Source organism: Brienomyrus brachyistius, chromosome 18 (genome assembly GCF_023856365.1).
Source record: "Brienomyrus brachyistius isolate T26 chromosome 18, BBRACH_0.4, whole genome shotgun sequence".
NCBI classification, from domain to species: Eukaryota; Metazoa; Chordata; class Actinopteri; order Osteoglossiformes; family Mormyridae; genus Brienomyrus; species Brienomyrus brachyistius.
Window position 1 is genome coordinate 19630069 of NC_064550.1, and position 19598 is coordinate 19649666.

Below are 19598 nucleotides of genomic sequence, written 5' to 3' on the forward strand. Positions count from 1 at the left end.
TGCCGAAACGTAACAAGGATTTGAACCCGTGTTCTCTGACGCTGCCTCACATGGTGAAATGGGTCCAGTTGCACTTGTGTTCAGGCACTGGAAAGGCAACCAAATATTTCAAAGCCAATCATATCTGTCGTCCCGTTAATTGCCACAAAGAATGTATCAAAAAAAATAACATAACTGGTGTGAAGAGGCAGGCTCAGAAACTGGCCTATGAGGATGGATAAGACGTTTTTTAAAAAAAGGAAATCGCATCAAATGAGCACAAACCGCGCACGCAGAAAGCATCTGCTGCCACAAGCCGAGCTGTCTACCCTCCCTCACCATTTCCCCCTTTGACTGATAATGCTTGATGCGATTTTCCATGCCAGCCAACGGCTCGACATTCCGATTGATGTGGCCAGCCTGCGGATTGCTCACGTAGAGCATCACGATTACAGGACACACCCCCCACACACACACACAAGAAAAAAAAGAAACCTCCAACATTCCCGAGGTAATGGCGGCAGACTCTGCAGGGGGACACGGCCCCTGAAAAACTGAAGGTTGGATCTCACGCGCCTCGGAGGTAATTAAAATATACACGTCGAAACACAAACTGTGTCGCATGCAGGTTGACAAACTTCATGTAGGAGGACAGCAAGCAGTGCTGCTGGCACCATGGCAACGCTTTTAATTAGCGGCCACATCCTGCACCTGAATGGCGATGTCACGGATATCCTCTCTTGGGCCACGTGACTTGAATCATGGCCGACGTTAGCCTGTCAAGGCCTACCAACTCAATGATGAAGTTAGCGCAGGCTTTGTTGGTTATTCATGAGCGCGCTACGCGTTACTCATTTCTGAGGACAATTAAGCTCCTTAAAACTCAGACAAGCAAGCATAATTCAACACAAACACATGGCTTTTTTGAATTTAGTAGACGGGCCTTGTTTTGTTTTTCTGATGAATTTTTTGATGACCAGCCGCTCACCAAGAAGGCAGCAATTGTAATCGCATCCCAGAATACCACAGTCTCCTAACCGCTTTATCGATATGCCAAGGCTACATTATCTACAGATATCTCACTATAGACAATGACATCCACTGCCAAGCCAAATTGAAATAAAACTGGATTTTAAGTGCATCGAAAGTTCAGGGTAAAGTTTTGGCCGAATACGAACCTCGTATTCATTTTTAAGTTGTTTTAACGCCATTTTGTTGCTGGAAAACTGTGCAGGACATATAACTAAGTGAGCTCTCTACCCATTCAATGCGTAAGTTTGTAGTCCCACTATGAACCCTTACTTTCGTACTGGAGTTGTTACTGGGTTATCCAAGGGTGTAAATCTGGGTATGGTTTGTAAGGACACGACCCTACCCCAGTATTATGTGGGTGTTGAAACCTGAGGCTAGTAGCCCTTGAGAGTCTACCAAACAGCCATACAATTAACAATGAACATGCTACAAACATAGATTTATTCTATGCTACCTTTCACAATCATTTAAACAATGTGTATACGTGGAATTGGACACCAAATAGGGTCCTGCATCGATCAGCAGGACAGTGATGTATGCTGGTGTCCCGGAGACCCGACGTACACCTGGGTTTTACATTTCATGCTAATTTCCACATTTTCTGGAGCACTGCACACATATGTTAAGGCAATTAAGCAGAGGACGCGGGGCAGTCACTGAGGTGACAGTTGATAACTGATGGGTTTAAAGGAGCCAGCTGCTATGAACGGTGTCCCCGGTACAAGCCGGAAACCGGTGATCCATTCTTGAGATTGAGTGCATCACGTGTAACATATTCATCACGTCACTGGCGACCAACTGGTGGCCTCACCCTCCAGGAGACCGGAGCACTGACACAGTGCATATGCCCAACTCTAGGTAGGGGCCAATTTATAACATGAACCAGCAAACCTCTGAATAAAGTTCACATTATACACACTATATGGTGTTTCTCAATACCAAGAACGCAGATATCATACTTGGGGTCTTGGCAAGACTGGCCTTGCTAACTCGCCTCTCAAAAACGAACTTCGGATGCGAAGAATCACGGTATTTGTCTTGTTTGATGAGAATGCAACCAGCGTATCCTTGATATCTGGGGCGCGGCAGGAATGACACCTGTGTTTCTTTATTGTCCTCCATGCTTTTGTTCTTGAGTATCGCAACTGTACTTCGGCAATGGAGCATGACATCAAATGGGGAACAAACATGGCCAAGTACGCATATTGAGAAACACCCCTTAATTGTTTTGCTACACTCGACACCCAGAACTCTTGTTCGACATCTGTATGGTTGGGGGTTCAAATCCCACCCTATATGTGTGTAGATTGTGTATTTTCTCTGCATGTTGTGCATGTTTCCTTCTGCAGCCATGCAGTTAGGTAAAGTGGCACTTTTATTGAGCTACCCAACCACATCTACTCAGTGGAGTCCCTGTCGCCCTTCAAAGGAGGCCTCCGGACCTTTTCATAAACCTTTCAGAAGCTCTTTCCTCCTACCACCGATCTACACTCTCTCATCCGACCACCGATCCAGGGGAGGATTAACTTATCTGGGGTCCCCAGGCTGACACGACTAAGAGGCCCCCCCAAGTGGGGCACTTAAGATACTTTTTGAGCTGAAAGAGTAACAAGATGATATAACGTCAATAAAACGCCAATCAGCACATGTGGTGCTGGCAGTAAAAATTGTTGATCGGGGGGGGGGGGAGGCTGCATATTGATAGTCCAGGTTTGGCCAGGTGGGGTCCTTGTTTATACGACGCCCTTAAGATGCAGGCTAGGATATCCGATGCATTAATCTACCCCTGCAGCTAGTGTCATTATGTTGTTGAAAATCAAATGATTTTCAGTAGGTATGTCCAGACTTTTTCCAGATACTGCATGTCACTTTGGCAAAGGGGTCTGCTAAAAAAATAAACATTAAGCCCTTGTTTCCATGTTTATGCCTGAAAGGTCTGATTCATATTCCTTTGGTCAACCAAGTACCAGTTTGCTGCATGACACTGTTGGAAGCGGTGGACCAAAATTTCAGCTACTCCCTCTATAATCTGGATGTTCACATATGAAAATGCCGCCTCTGCCACATCAGGTGCTCTTCTGTCTCATCCCATTGTGGTGAGACTTCACAGTTATAATGGTTTATCACATTAACTAGGGAGCTGTAATCATGTTCTGCACGAATGGATCACGGGAGAGCAGAGAAAAGCTCTTCTGTTCATGTAGAAACGCTTATTGTCAGACGTTCAGCACGGCGCAGTTGTAAACACGCTAGAAGCGTGTGATGCAGTTCAGCTGCCAAAAGCACAGAATGGAGTAGCTGCAGATAGTGACATTTTTCATGGCATGGCCAAGGCAAGCGTGTCGACTGCCCAGCACATCCTCTGGTGCGGCCAAGAGGAAAAGGAGCACATTCCACTTTGAGAGGAACATCCAGAGAGCCAGGAGCTCCCCAACAAATGCAGGTCTGTCTTCATATTCGTATAACTCTGCACTAAAATTCAGCATTATGTAATGTTATCACAACTGAAGCACTACACTTGTACTTCTCAGTTGTTTAAAGCAAAGATGTGGACTGTCTGACGATCCCTGAGGACGGGATTGAAAAACACTGTGTTATATGATGGTGACTTCAAACCCGTAGCTACAGTAAGTGGCCAAATATTTATATAGTTGTGATACCAAGTGTTCAGGTTAGAAGATTGGCCATTGATACAGGTGACGGTCATCAAAGCTTGATCCCCCCGTGGAGCCACACCTGCCACTGATGCTACATGGTGGCCCAGACTTCATTAGTTGATTGTGTGTTTTTCCCTGAAATGATAGCTTCATGTTTGATGAGAGTGAAATCCCATGTGAATCTGTCTCTGTTGATAGGAGTTTAGCCTGGTTAAGTGGATCGTAAGAGGGAGGAACTGACCATCGTACAACCATAGGTGCCCCAGGTCTGCACAGAGGAATCAACTTCTCTCCACGAAGCCAGCAGCCCCCAGAGGCTCCACCGTCACCTTTCTTCCCCTGAGTCATGTGTCATAAAGCATCAGTTCACGTTCGTACTCCTAGCAGGAGGGGGAGTGGGGAGCAGTCCTACCATGTTCCAGACTCTTCCATGACCACCCAAGACCCTCTAACTCAGAGTTTCTTAACACATGGGGTCTTCAGGGACCCCCCCCAGACACATTAATCCGTCCCTCACAGCTCCCAAAACACTTGTACTAGGTTAACCTGGACCTGAACCAAGCAATCGGGCAATTGAGAACACCGAATACCTCGGATGGAGCAAAAACATGGACTGTCTGCAGGTCCCCGAGGACCGGATTGGGAAACAGTGCTCTAACTGATTTCTCTAATCCTCTCCGCGCAGCAGTGGAACATTATGTCAATAACCCCTGTGGGTGGGGACGTCTTCTCCATGCTGTGGAGGAGGCTTGCTGGGACACAACTATGGAGTCCTGCCAGCGGTCAGTACAGTCAAATGTGGGGTATTTTTCTTCACCGCCTTGCCAGGCCAGAGACAGGATGCTGATGTTCAGTAAATCCTAACCCTTCCGTCCTTAACCCACAATACCTCACTATTTCCTCACCTTCATCGTTTCTTACTCAACATTTGTTTCTCTTGCTGGCAAATTTGTTTAAAATAATGGAAACGTTGTGTTTGTGCACTGCATAATTCACACCAATTACAGTGGTTCGCTGTCGCAAAAGCACGAGAGTTATGTTGATAACATTAAACAGCAACATGGTTACTGATTCATTACAGTTTATAGTGGCGTTTTCCATTGATCTCGCCAGTGTGTAATGGATATTAAGTCGGGCCTATTTGCTTGATGGCTTTCGTGTGCTGTTCGAAGGCACAGCCTCATTGAGATTCACAATACCGTCTCGGAGCATCTCAGTTTGTTAGAGGCGCTCGATGTCTGGTATGACATCAGCCTCTTTGAATACGATGATGTCGCCCTGTAAAATGGCCATATTTCTGGATATTACACATGATTGTTAAAAAAAAAAAAAAAAACAACAACAATGAACGGAACTTTCAGCCAGATGTATTCGACAGGGCGGACACATCTGTCGCAACAGACAACAGCAACAGCAGACGACTTTAGGGCCAGGGAGGGGTGTATACAGGGGCGGGGTCACAGGGGCACTGGCCCCAGCTGAAAGCTGATTGGACCCTGGAGTGCTCCTTCCCTGTCACTCACTGATTCAAAGCATATCATTGGCTAATAACATTATTATTATTATTTAATGGTGCCTTTTAAGGTCACCTCACAAAGAAAAAAATAACATCAATGACAAGGTTATGCCTTCTGTATGTATTATAGCCCCTCATATGCCCCCACCTTAAAAAAAAACCTTGGGTCTGGGAAAGCCGTCTCCCGCGGCCCCCACAGTAACTGTAGCTCCGTGCCCCGCTGACCCCCGGCGGCCCGGACGTGACTTTACCTGCCTTAACCCGTCTCTGGTGCTCTGCATGACCCGTAGGGCGTAGTTGGCTCTCTGGCCCTTGCTGTTGAACTCGATGTGCCCTGTGAGGCCATCCAACTCTACCTGTCCAGGGGAGACACACGGGGGCACATCATTGCTCCGCAGCAGCCGCCACCCCCCAGAGCATCGCTTACACCCAAACCCATCCCCACTGCATCTGATCCCCCCCCAGAGCCTAGAAGTACAAGTCTTCCTTCTTCGATTCCGTGCCCTTAATTGTATTACATCCACTTTTAAGGCCACGTCACACAAATGCGAGATTGGCTTAAAAAAGACCAAACCTTGCTATATGTATTATTTAAGGGCTTTTATTGATTGCACTTTCAGCCAATCAGCTTAATAATGGATCAATCATAATTAATTCATACAGCTGTTAGGTCTTAATAAGGCGGTCGTCTCTAGTAAAGATGTCTAAGGAGAGGTTGTTGGCTTCCGTCCCCAGAGGGAAGAGAGGGAGGTGGAATGGGGGGGGGGGGACCTCACCATCCGCAGGTAGTTCATCAGGCTGGTACCGTGCTCCCAGATCTTGGAGGACTTGCAGGAGAGCTGCGTGGCACCTACATTCTGGCTGCGGTTCAGCTCCTGGACGGCCCCCACCACGGCATGCACTGCGTCATACATCAGCGCCGAGGACAGCTGAGGAAGGGGAGGGGCACAGCGGGGTCACATCACTGTCTAGCGTTTGGACGGCTCCCAGCGCATTCGCGATTAGTAAGCCAAGCACAAGGTGGCGCACGGGGGGGTCAAGCAGAAGCCTCCGTTTGCAGGTTCGCCGCGTGTCCGCATGTTTGGGCACAAAGGCCCCCGTGTGTGCAAACATTGTGTGGGATGGTGTGGAAGCGTGTCCCTGCCAAAATGCGGATGAAAGGGGTCCTGGGACTGCTGCGACTCCATTTGCCCGCCCGGCTGCCTCATCTCTGCCAAAGCTGGGGAGGTGCAGTGCGGTTTGTGCCAAACATAAAGCAGAAACACAATGCTCACTCACGGGGGGGGGGGGGGACTGCTCTGCATCCCCGACAGGCCAGGACTGGCAAAAATACAGGTGGGGACGCAGCATAGAATCATAGTTTCCAAAATGTCAGCATGTCATTCAATGTCGGTGGGATTTTCAGGCCAAGGGGCGGGGTCTCTAAGCAGGGGCGGGGCAATAAGTAAGCTATCGATTAGTATTACAGCCCAGATATGAGGTTAAAGTAGCGCTTTTGTGTGTGTGTGTGTGTGTGTGTGTGTGCAGGGCTGGACTGGCCATCTGCCATAACATAGGGCTGCACACTTTATATTGGGGGACTCACCCCACCCGGTCAGCAAAATCTGTCTGTGTGCTAAAGTACTCAAGCCCTCATGAGCCCCAGGTCGGCAAAACTGATCATGGAGGAGCCCCCCCCCCCCCGCAGATATCATAAGAGTACAGTGGGGGACCACAAAGTCCAAAAATAAAAACTCTTGTATTTTGCTTGGTTACTTATGGTTATGGTTAAGGCTAGACAGGGGTTAAGGTTGTCATAGTTATGAATGAGCGGTCCCCAGAAAGATATGTTTACCCGACTGTGTGTGTGTATCTGTGTGTGTGTGCAGACAGGGGAGAGCAGAGTGAGTTGGCTGACGGACTGTGTGGTGTTGCAGACTCATCCCCCCCCCCCCCACTTCATCAGGCTTGCCAGACAGCCCAGCTGGTGGCGCCCATCTGAGAAACGCCATCATGTCTCCTTTTCCTCCGACAGCCTGTATTTGCGGCCCCCGGGGGTAACGCACAGCCACCGGATGGTTTAAATCCGTGGCTCTAAATCCATGGTGTTTCATACACTCCCCCCAATACCTCTTCTTTCTCTGCGAAACAACCAATACACCTTAAGTGTGTCAAAATGCAAGTCGGTGACCTTCCAGGATGGGTCATGTGATAGCCCAAGGATGCGTCACATGACCTTCCAGGATGGGTCATGTGATAGCCCAAGGATGCGTCACGTGACCTTCCAGGATGGGTCATGTGATAGCCCAAGGATGCGTCACGTGACCTTCCAGGATGGGTCATGTGATAGCCCAAGGATGCGTCACATGACCTTCCAGGATGGGTCATGTGATAGCCCAAGGATGCGTCACATGACCTCCCAGGATGGTTCAGGTATGTCAGCCTATATTTCCTACATCCCTCATTCCAAATGCTGTTCTAAACCTGGTACCGGCAATTACAGTTTTTCAAAACACACACAGCTCAAAAATCATCCACAGTTCAAATGTAACAAACCGTGCTTCTGTATGAAGAAAAATCTCTTGACAAAAATAGGTTATATTTTCAGGAACTTGAAAACATTTAGCAAAATTAAAATTGAATAATGAGCGAGAGAAGATGGGTGGCATAGGGGTGAGGTGGTTAGTACTGGTATCTCACACCTCTGCCACCTGGGTCTGAGTCTCTGCCAGGCTTCCATGTGTGTGGAATTTGCACATTCTCCCTGTGCCATTGTAGGGTTTCCTCTGGTGCTCTGGATCTCTCCCCCCCAGTCCACAAACATGCTGAGGTTAATTGGAGTTGCCAAAGTGTGAGTGTGTCCTGAGATGGGTTGGCACCCCATCCTGGGGGAGGGTTCAAACAGGTTGCGACCTGCAACTGGAGGCGGGTGGCACTAATTCTTGTGAGATGGACACATTCTCTCTCTTATGGGTTCTCCTCAGAGCCCCTCCAATTCCAGCACTTCCCTCCCGCCCCCACACCCCCAGAGCCTAGCTCACCGGAGCCCCGGCGAAGGGGGCGTGGTCACAGTTCTCCTGCCAGGAGCGATTAAGGCTGAGGAGGAAGTCATGGAAGAAGGGGTGGCTGTGATTGAAGACAGAGAAGCCCACGATGTTCACCCGCTGGTCCACCACGTCGTCCAGCTGCAGCAGAGAGAATTCCTGTGGGCGGGAGAAGCCAGTGAGCTGCACGGCGCCACCTGCTACTTCGTCTCCTTGGTGACATCCACCTCAAGAACCACAGGAACTTGTTCCGTGATATCAACATTATGCAAAACGTCACATATACATACATATATTCAACAAAAGGAATTCCAAGGTACATATGTCTCTCAATGAGACCTGAGTTGAATTTATTTATATGCATTTAACCGATTTACAAGGTCATTAAAAAGAAATTGGCGATCAAAGACTCGTCCGGGTTTATTGAATTTTCAGTCAGTGACTGGCATATGTGAATCAAAGCAAAGCAGAGCACACAGTCGAGTCCCAGCACGGGGCTGAGTAATCCTCCGAAACAATCGGGCCTTTAAGGACAGTGACACACACCCCCCACCCCCCTCCCCCAGCCACTGACTGAGAGGTAAATGTCTATGTCGCGTCAGTTTAGACACCGAGGACTACAGGTCGCCTGCGAATGTGCCCCTCGCCCCCCCACAAATCCCCCCGAGAGGGTAACAACAGAGCGGCTCTGAAGATGGCAGGGACCCCCCCCAGGAGGCGCTGAAGCACATGAAGGGGTCATAGATCTCCCACCAAGAACTACTTCAAAAAATATTGAGATTAACAAAGAAGGAAGAGAATCTTTTTTTCCCGTGTTACTCTTATGTTCATACCGTCTTATATTACACATGCGGTATCATTTCATTACTTCGCACCTTTTTTTATCATTTTTTTGCAGATTTCTTCTGTAATTAACAAGAAAGTGGTTTATCTCACTGAGGGTAGAGAAGTCAGCGGGGAGACTCAATGCGGTCGGTGCTGCTGGAGGCCAAACCTCCTAGCAAGAAGAAAGAGGGAATGCGATCAAAACAAGCCAGGAGAGAGCGATAACCCGTTTGTTCCGCCGTTAAGCTCCTTGGCGCTCTCTCTAGAACGTAGCGGCCCGCCAGAACTCGATGCGGCACATCCCACGCCAGGGAGATGACAGGTGCAGGCAGCAGACGACAAAATTTAGAGAGCGGGCTGCCTTTGGCTCCAGATGACGGACGTGCCCTCCTCAGCCGCTGCTTAGCGGAGATAATGTCCGTGGAAGCGTGGACGCACTGAGCTTGGGGTGCTTTAAACAAATGCCCGGAAATGCCGTGCGCTGTACAAAGCAATGTGGCAGAGCGAGCGCTGCTGGCAAGAACTGTAATCTGGAGGATTCCGAGTTCAAGCAATGGGAGGGGCTCTAACGTTGGACCTTCAACTGAGGGGACTGGATACGGCATAAAATAACATGGGCAAATGGGCAAAATCATCAGGATTTGGCAAGTAGGGAGGTAGGTATTTGAAAGCTTAATGCCATGTCAATGTCTATGGGTGCCTTTACACTGAAGTTCCGGAACCTGCTCCTGGTTTACGAGCCCCTTGGCTGTCTCTGCCTGCAGTGTTTGTAGCTCCTGGCCTCTTCTGTGTGTCGCTCTCACATCACACAACAGGAACCGGGATCTTAATGCTAACTAAGCATGGGAGATGCGAAAGGTTCGTAGGTAAAACTTCACACATCATTTCATAGAAAACTACACCTCCACCCCAAACCAATGGAGGATAAATTAGCCGTTGTATTAGTTGTTTGTTAGTTATTGGGGGAATCGATTGCGATCAAATTGGGACACAGCTTTTTATTTATATTTTACTTATACGACCCGCAACAAGTTTATGATTCTTATTAAATCTGGCCAGCAGATCGATCTTGTTTTACAAAGAATAAAAAACGATGTAATGCTATCCTGCTAATAAGCATTAGCAGGTTTCACTCTGGGCACTGGCAATAATCCCATATGCTCAATCTTCTGCATCCCTGTCCCTGCACTTCCATGTAATTTCCATGTTAGCAACGACGCTCGTGGTCAACCAGTCATCAGGTTTATTGCTGTAAGTGACCCTCCAGTAGTTCATGTTCAAGCGAAAAGTGCCTGGTCTGGAGAAGGTACTAAAAGAGGGAACTGACTCAGGGTCAGTCAATAACGATTCCTGTAGAGATAGGAACCAAATAAAACAGACACACACACACACACACACACATACAGGGTGTCCAACTCTCACGCATCCGCCGTGCGTGACACACTTTCTGACTCACACTCATGAAAGACATGTTAGGGCAAAATCTATATTATTCCATTATAAACCTAAAATTAGCTACATGAAAAGCGTCGGGGTAGTTTGCAAACTCTACAGACTATTTACAAGGTAATAAAACTGTAACATACATGTAAATGCGTGTGCATGTGCGTGCAGACTAGTCTGGAATTGAAAATCTCACGGCAGCCAGCTGAGCAAAGTTGACAGCCCTGTGTATAAATATGTGAATGTATATACTGTATTTATATATAAATGCACAAATAAATATCAAGATGTCTAGTTAAATTGTGTAAAAGAAATAAAAATAAAAATGCTTTAAAAATAAAATACAACATCAAGCTTAATACTACAATTGGTGCATCTAGGTAAAATTCTAAAACCCTTCTTGGTGACACATTATTAAAAACATGCTGGCTTTTAGTGTTAGAAAGGAATCATTGCTGAAAGGCATGATAAGCAGAACAGTGTAATAAAAGGATACATTGTAACTTTGAGGTAAATAATTGAGCCACATTTGCATCTCATTTTTCTCCTTCTTTTGGGCACTTTGGCAGTAATCACCAGTCACATGATCACATTCGAGCCACCCGGTGTTTAATAGGCTAGTAGGAAGGCCAGTGAGAAGCAGCGGTAGCCATTAAACACGGCCTGTTGGGTGCAACACACAGGTGTGTTCGGAGCCGGCAAATGTGTCCCCCGACGGACCCAGTGGTGGGGGCAGGGGAGATTGCGTCGAGTGCTCAACACTCTCAGATCTCTCCCGAGGCGTGAAGCTCTACGTATGATCCGCTGGCAGCTTAAATGATTCAACTAATAAACGGCTTAATGAGGAGTTAATTACCTGAGTCAGGTGTATCGCTGGTTTAATGACTGAGGGACCCAGGGGACGACTTTAGGAATTGTTAGTGTAAACAGTCCGTGGGGGACGGGGGGGGGGGATGGGTTGGAATGTTTGCATGAGTTGCAGGTCCATTGAGGCAGATCACTTCCCAGCCTCTAGGGAGGGTACAGTCTCCAAGATAACCCCCCCGCCCGACTGTCTTTTATTTCCTCTGACTTGGGCCCCACAGGTAGGGCCCTCTGTCGCCTGAATCTCGCGGGAAGGAGAGGAGGCCCCTGGTTAGCCAATCAGAATCCTGCCCTAACCCACCATGCGCACAGGGCACGTTGCCTCGTTTTCCGAAATAGCATTTTATTTTATGGATAAGAATCTATGCAGTGAAAGGACCCCAAACCCTAGTGGGAGCCTCCATTTTTATAGACGCTGATAGGCTGCTGTAGGAATGACCTTCATCCCCGTGGACATTTCAGTCCCCCAGAAATGTCGCGGCACAGCACAGCGAATGGCAGAAGTCCTTTCTGGCATAGAGTGAGAACTTGAGGGTGGGGGCGTGGGCAGGTGAAGCGCTTTGCCGAAGGAGGTCTTGGCTCATCAGAGGACGGTTTCCAGGGACCCAAAGATGTGCCAGACTATCCTCTTCAGAGCCGGCAGATCGCTGACTGTGACTGAGGACATGCTCATAATCTTTCACGCTACCTTCATGCACGTCCTCTTCCTGCTGCAGGGGATTATGGTCTTTTCTAGTTTGCCTTGTGGACCGTGTGGCTCAAGCTGCACCCCCCCCCCCCCACCCCCACGCCCACACCGCGAGAGCGCAGGTGTTCCCCGTACTGTGGATTAAGGCAATACCTGCCTGGGAATCAAATGCAGATCTGAGACAACAGAACATGTCCAGACACTCTTCACCTTCTATGAACATATTGGGTCACTTTTTAAAAATACCGCCAATCTCTGAAGTGGACATTCATGCTTCCTCCTGGAACTGCAAGTCTAAGTACACAGGACTCATGTGAAGAAAATAAGTCAGTTCAGTTCAATTCAATTCAATTCAATTCAATTCAATTCTTCATTAGTTCATTCTGTCAGAAAAACCAGCCTAAAACAGGGTCACAGGGTTAAAGCAGACATCCATCCATCCATCCATCCATCCATCCATCCATCCATCCATTATCAAAGAACAGCAAGTCTAATGCAGGGTCACAAACCCAAAATAGATTTTCTTTCTTTCTTTCTTTCTTTCTTTCTTTCTTTCTTTCTTTCTTTCTTTCTTTCTTTCTTTCTTCCATCCATCCGTTGGTCCATTCTATTGTAAGTTCACAGTAAGGCGAACCATGCAGGCTCTCCCTCCCTAATCAAAGGGCTGTGCTGGTGACCCTGCTTGCCCTGTGCTAGCACAGCTACAGCGGAGAACAGCTACACCGGAGAACAGCTACACCGGAGAACAGCAACAGCGGAGAACAGCAACAGCGGAGAACAGCTACAGCGGAGCGCAGCTACAGCGGACAACAGCAACAGCGGAGAACAGCAACAGCGGAGAACAGCTACACCGGAGCGCAGCTACAGCGGAGAACAGCTACAGCGGAGAACCGCTACACCGGAGAACAGCTACACCGGAGCGCAGCTACAGCGGAGAACAGCTACACCGGAGCACAGCTACAGCGGAGAACAGCTACAGCGGAGCACAGCTACACCGGAGCACAGCTACAGCGGAGAACAGCTACAGCGGAGCACAGCTACAGCGGAGAACAGCTACAGCGGAGAACAGCTACAGCGGAGCACAGCTACAGCGGAGAACAGCTACACCGGAGCACAGCTACAGCGGAGAACAGCTACAGCGGAGCACAGCTACACCGGAGCACAGCTACACCGGAGCACAGCTACACCGGAGAACAGCTGCAGACCTGAGGCTGTGGAAGCGAGGCCGGTTCCCGCCAACGTGCTCCCACCACGCTGGGGGGGAGGTAACAATCACCGCTGATACCAGTTGCTTCTTGCACACAATCTCCCAGCCCCACTCTATCCACAGGGGGCGGCGGGGGGGTTGCTAATTAATATGGTTTTTACCAAAGCTGTTTGTTTTGTTTTGTTTGTGCCATTTTCCTGGAAAAAAATATGACAAATCTGCATTATAAAATTATATCCAGTAAGAAGCTGAGAAGGTAATTACACCAGAGGGCCATCTGCCCAAAAACAGCTTGGATGACTTTTAAAACATTAACCTCTTTCCAGAAGCCCTCTTACATAAACCCAAAGTCTGGGTGTCCTTAGCAGACCCAAAACACAAAAACAACAAGTCAGTGGCGGGTGGGCTAGTTGGATCGCCCCTCACCCTCCGTTTAAAATGTTGTTTCAAATGTCTCCAGTTGCTTCTCGTGGTTTCAGAGATCTTTCTGCATTTGCTGCTAAAATGCTTTCCTGAATTGGATGCCTCGCTCAAAGCTAGTGGCTCTAAACCCATGACAATGTCGATGCGCAGCTTCGCGTCACGTCAGACTCCAGAATAATTGTTAAATATGAACATAAAAGGGTCTTATTTCCTAACCAGAAAACACGCCGGATCTCAGCCTGCTGTTTTCATTCCTCACGCCGAAATCCCTGCAGCGTACAGCTGACAGAAGACATACCAAACAAACAAATAAAGCCTAAGGTGGGAAAAATATATTGGAAATACAGCCGTGGTTCCGGCACCTTCCGTGAACCGCTAATAAATGGGTCTTTTCGAATAGAAATGCAATAAAAAGGGATCTGAAGGTGGAAATATGATTGCAGATTCCGAAAGAGGAGGCGGAAGTCTGCTCCTTACCAAGCCGTGTGGACGAACGGGGTCAGCAACGAGCAAAATCAATTAACCTAAGGACCTAATAGACCAATGCGAGGAGGGCGAGCTGTGGGCCCTGGGATGGCACGTGCCACAATGTCCGTCACAAACACCCATGTGAGGTTGTACAGGATGAACAAGCTAGGCTTTAGCGACACTGCAGTTTGGCATATTAAAAATTATTTATCACTTTACCCAAAGGAAAAAAAAAATCCTGTTGGTTTTCATGTTTTTGCCTGCAGTCAAAAAACATGCATTAGTTTAGCTGTTGTCTCTAAAACACATAGTTTGTGATACCGTGTGCGTGTGTATCTGTGTGTCTGTGTGCCCTGCAGTAGAGTAGTAGCCTGGCTAAGGAGTACTTCTACTGCATGGCCTGAAGTGGGCGCTATGCTCATCCTGGGCCCACACTGGAAAAGAAGTTATGGAAAAATAAATGCATGAATGGATGGATGGATGGAAGAAAGAAAGAAAGAAAGAAAGAAAGAAAGAAAGAAAGAAAAGATATTCAATGCAAACCAGCGTAAAGAACCAGTAAAATTGCATCCAAAGTATGTCTGCATCAATCAAACCCGAAAATGCAACATCATCATCAGCAGAGCTAATTAAGGCCCTGCAGCATCTACAGGTGCAGGACATTTCATCTCTGTGGTCTGCAGAGTGCAGTGAGACGGCCGTTGGGAGATCATTCCTCTTTGATTCATTCCTCTTCTTCAGTGCAGCACTTCGGAAGAGGGTCAAAGGTCACCGACCGGTCGTGTTGGATGTGCGAGTTTTAGAAAGGCAACAGCAGGTGGAGAGCAACTAAAGCGATACCTCATTTGGGGGTGGGGGTGTGAGAGAATACAGAGTAAACAGCGATTTAATTTGGATTCGGGTAAATCGGTCTGTGACTCAGTGAGTGCAGTGGCAGTGACGGAAAGGTCACTGGTTTGAATCCCAGGATCAGCGGAGTGATTTCAGTGTTGAGGCCCTTAACCCCTCAATGCTGCAGCAACTCTCTGAACTTATTCTCTCCCACAAAAAATAAGTATCTGCTAAATGTGCGTAATATCTTACCTGTCAGCCCCGCAGATCTAAAAGTGGATACGGAGGTTCAGGGCGGGGTGCTCTGCCAGTTTCACCCGCCCAGCCGCTTCCAGCGACTGCTTAAAGACTCTAAATAAGGGTGATTTAGTGCTACCTGTTCTACCCTGTCATCATCCAGCCGACTGATGTAGAAAACCAGACTACAGGCTGAAAAGCAGGGATAAGGTATAACCTGTGCACAGACAGATCTGCGGCTGTACGGAAAGATACTGAAGGAGTCGTTTCTGAAGGAGCAGTGGGCGAACACACAGGGAGAGGTAAGTGCTGGGGTTTGCGATGGACTTTTTATGATGGAGGATCATTTAAAAGCCCAGTCAGTAAAGGTAGAGAGTAAAAAGCAGCTATGATGCTGAGTTTGTGGAACTTGTCGGCGGCCACGCTCATCTCTGCACGCCTGCTGCAATCATCCCGCCAATCATAAGTCTTTCGTTTTTGAAGATCGCACCAAGCATCCATCAGAAGCGGCGCCCACATGTGGCCAATCGCTTGCCTGACCTTCAAATGACCTTCCAAGTTGGGGGGGGGGGGGGGGAGAGATACCCAAACACCACCTGGCAACTGGGGATCACATCTCACTTTGACGGCTCTCCGGAAGTGAGGGAGGGAGCGGATCTCGCACGCCCGGCACTAGCGAGACACACTTCTATGCATGAAGAATTAGAAGCGTTAAAAAAGCCACGAGAATCAGCCGAGCAGATGTAGGAGCCACAGAGAGCCGTGTAACAGATAAACAAGTGTCGCATTCTTTGTGTGTCAGTCAACGATGCATTCGGCTTGTCCTGACAGCAGACCTAATTAGAAAAGAGGAATTAAAACAATGGAATCACTTTGCGGCGATGCGTTACCTGACTCGCTCGATGCGGCAAGCAGAACTTCGTGCGAGAGAAGCACAAGGTACAATTTCACTGCCGCTGTGCCTCAGCATGTGAAGGATTCGTCCATGACAGGATTTTCAAATAAAAACTTAATGTCTTTCTGCAGGGTTTAAGTGGATGCTGGCTCTGTCTATCTCTGTGGTGTGTGGTGAGTAGCCGAGGATCACGAGCTCGGAGAATGTCTGCGAGCGCTGTTTCGGGGCTTCCCCAGCAGTGTTGGCGCCAGAGGTAATCTGGAAACCAGGTCCAAAATCTTCACGGGGGGGTGGGGGGTCAGTGGCCAGGGGTGCTGCCAGAGATTTTGGGTCCCATAAAAATACGTCATATTGGGCCCCCAACTCTGAACAATCCAACTATGTTCAAAACTTGTTAGGGCCCCTGTCACTCAGGAATTGTCCTGATGCTACGCCCCCCCCCATGGTGCCCCTGCCACTACAGTTAACAGTACACCAGCCTAAAGTGAGCATTTGGGTATGTTGGGGGGGTACCAGGGTTCAAATTGAGTCAGAGGTCTAGGAGGGTTCCCTGGTGGGTACTTGTCGATCGGGAGGGCAGGTGGCATTTGGTTGAGGGGGCACACTTGTGGGAATGAGTCTGCCCGCCGACCCCCTCACGGTGCCAACTTTGCTCCCCAGCACCCTGATTGCAAAAACAGGGGTTATCATCCCACCGAAAATCTAATTAGCTGAGGTGTGTGGTCAGGAAACCTCCAGGCAAATCCTCCTATGGAGTCGCACCATCATCGACAGGCACAGCCCGTGTCAAGGGGAGGCCCTTCAGCTCAGAAGCCGCCTCAGCAGAAGCTCAGCCCACGTAAGGAGTCAGTTCTCCTGTGGCTTCTCTTAACTGGGATTTGGCAAGGCTGTGAGCGAGAGTGTGTGTGTGTGTGAGAGAGAGAGAGAGAGAGAGAGAGAGCACGGAAGGTCAAGATGCCAAACACGCTACAACGCCGGCGCAGGAGACGAGCGGGGGTGCATGCCCTTCTCTCCTCTGCCCATCTACGGATGTCAGCAGACGCTCGACTGCGATGCCCACCCACCTGGGGGGAGGGGGGTTAAGAAGGGTCTGGTTCGAGCTTCTCTGTCTGTGCCGTTACCTGTCAACTCATCTGCAGCCGAGACCAAAATCTAAATCGGCGTTTAAGGTGCGACTCAGCCAGGGGAAACAGGGCTGAGGAGAAGGCAGGTGCAGGCGCGATGAGAACCGTTTGACAGACAGTTCCTTGCCCCCGTGAACCAGCCCGCTAACCGTCTCGGACAATGTCGGCATGAACATACGTGCCGACATCTGAGGAGGCCGGCGAATCCTCGGCGCGTTGACAGGGGTTCCGGAAGAAAGATATCCGGGATTCTGGTAGACAACTCGGGCTGTCCATCTGTGACGGATCCGTTGCGACGGCTCAAAGTGGAGCGACGCTGAGTGCTGGCGGCGCCAGCCGGGGGAGCCCAGATCCGGAAGCCAGTCAACTGGATGAAGGATGATGTGTAGACTGCAAACGGAAAATGTGCATCCAGCCTGATTCCACAATTGAGGCAGTTATTGAGGTTTTCACTCCAGAAGAAGCTGATGGTTAATCTATCCTGGGGGTCTGGATGGCTGGTCTGTCCTGGGGGTCTGGATGGCTGGTCTGTCCCGGGAGTCTAGATGGCTGGTCTGTCCCAGGGGTCTGGTGCCAAGCACTTCTTATGTTTGGTTCCTCCGCCTTCAAGAAATGCCTCAAGACCCAATTACGCCTCTACTAGCCCAATACCACTCCATGCTCCCAGAATGTTCTAAATGCTGCACTTTCTGGTCATTGAGTTGTCGTATCAGGTTCTTGCTGTTGGACGTCGTTTTGTGGCTCTTGTTCCAATACTGGCTACACTTGTAACTGGACATTCACCGGAAGCTCAACCCAGCCATACTCATGCCTAGTTGACTCCTCGACAGCATGCATGTTTGTGATGCGTCGTTGCCAGACTTGTACGCCACTTTGGAAGTGTAAATATAATTTGTACGGGTGCAGTTATTCCAGTGAGTGACAAGAAGCCACTTACTTTCAAGGAGAGACTGAAACGAGCAGCAAACGATTCACTGTGGGAAGGAGGGCCGAAGGGGGGTGGGGGGGGTGGGGGGGGTGGCAAATGACACCATGTCCACCAGATTTCCAATTTGTGACTGCAACCCACTGAGTTAATGGGGCAGTCATTGATCACCGCCATGTTCATTATCCTTACAAGAAGGGCCCCAGGTCCCAATCGAAAGCCCCCACCCCTCTCAAGATGTGATAGAAGGGGGCTATTTTCGGGACTCTTACGCCACCCCCCCCCACCCCCCCGTTTCCCAAGTCCCCAGTCCCCAGTCAAGTCCCCAGTCCTCGGTCCCCAGTTCCAAGTCCCCAGCACAATTTTTTTGTGTGGCACGATTTCATTCCTCCGTCCGCAGAATTATTCACTTATTTCTGTTTTATTAAATAAAAAAACAAGTTGAATAAAATTTAATCAAGTGGAATAAAACTGATTAAAAAGTCCAGAGTAGACAGCTGTAGTTACCGTCACTGTAAAAGCGTTACGATGTCCACAAGTACAGAACCCAATGAATAAGCAGCATCACATTATATCAAACCTAATCCACAATCATTGATTTACAGATGAAAAATATGCACGGGAAGGTGGATTTAAAGCTTTTCTCGCACCTGGGTGGCGGAGCCTGCATAGATCCAGGAGTCGGCCCTCGTTCCACTTTAGCTTTTTGTCACAGTGTAGAGTTTTAACAAGCGGCTGCTAGCCATGCATCATTTTAGAGGCAATAACACCATGAAATAATTACAGGGCCAAAAACTAAAATGACACCTTTCCGTTTTCACACAGCTCTTAATGAGGCGAAGCTCCACCGCTTCAGGGAGCAGCCGGACCACCGTCACCCTGATGTGTATGATGTGGACGGGAATGTGGATCGTGTCCACGGAGCAGCCGGACCACCGTCACCCTGATGTGTATGATGTGGACGGGAATGTGGATCGTGTCCACGGAGCAGCCGGACCACCGTCACCCTGATGTGTATGATGTGGACGGGAATGTGGATCGTGTCAGTTGGAAGCTTTCATCGCACGGGGCGACCTCAGGAAACACGGAGCAGACGGGACGCTGGATGACCCTGCAGCGATCTCAGCGAGAGGCCGCTGGTCAAAGGGGCGGTCCCCTGTGCCAAGAAGAGGAAGGGGAGGGGCCTAAATAGGAAGGGAAATGCGTTGAGTCTGGACTCGTACTCCAAGACACTTGTAGGGCTCCGATTGGCACCCTGTGCCCGGGTACCTGAGACAGCCCCTACCTTTATCACCGTTAGTGTATGAACATGGCAATTAAACACATGTTTACACATTAGATATGTCAGTGAGTCGTTATACAGCTGCCAGTGCTGCCCATTCTTCTGTGCCGGTTACACTAAGCAATACACCCGCTAAATTAATACCACGTCCACGTTTGGGTGTCTCTCGATCGGTGCAT

At 48.9% G+C, this 19598-nt stretch overlaps 1 protein-coding gene across 1 annotated transcript in view; it reads right to left on the minus strand.

The window, feature by feature from the left end:
• LOC125712727 (glutamate receptor ionotropic, kainate 4-like) overlaps window positions 1-19598 on the minus strand; it is a 216649-nt gene that overhangs the window by 35045 nt on the left and 162006 nt on the right. The window contains exons 9-11 of the mRNA XM_048983114.1: window positions 8205-8366; window positions 5961-6113; window positions 5436-5540 (exon numbers count right to left, since the gene is read on the minus strand). Coding sequence (XP_048839071.1) covers window positions 5436-5540; window positions 5961-6113; window positions 8205-8366 — 420 coding nt within the window. The remainder of the gene's footprint in view (window positions 1-5435; window positions 5541-5960; window positions 6114-8204; window positions 8367-19598) is intronic.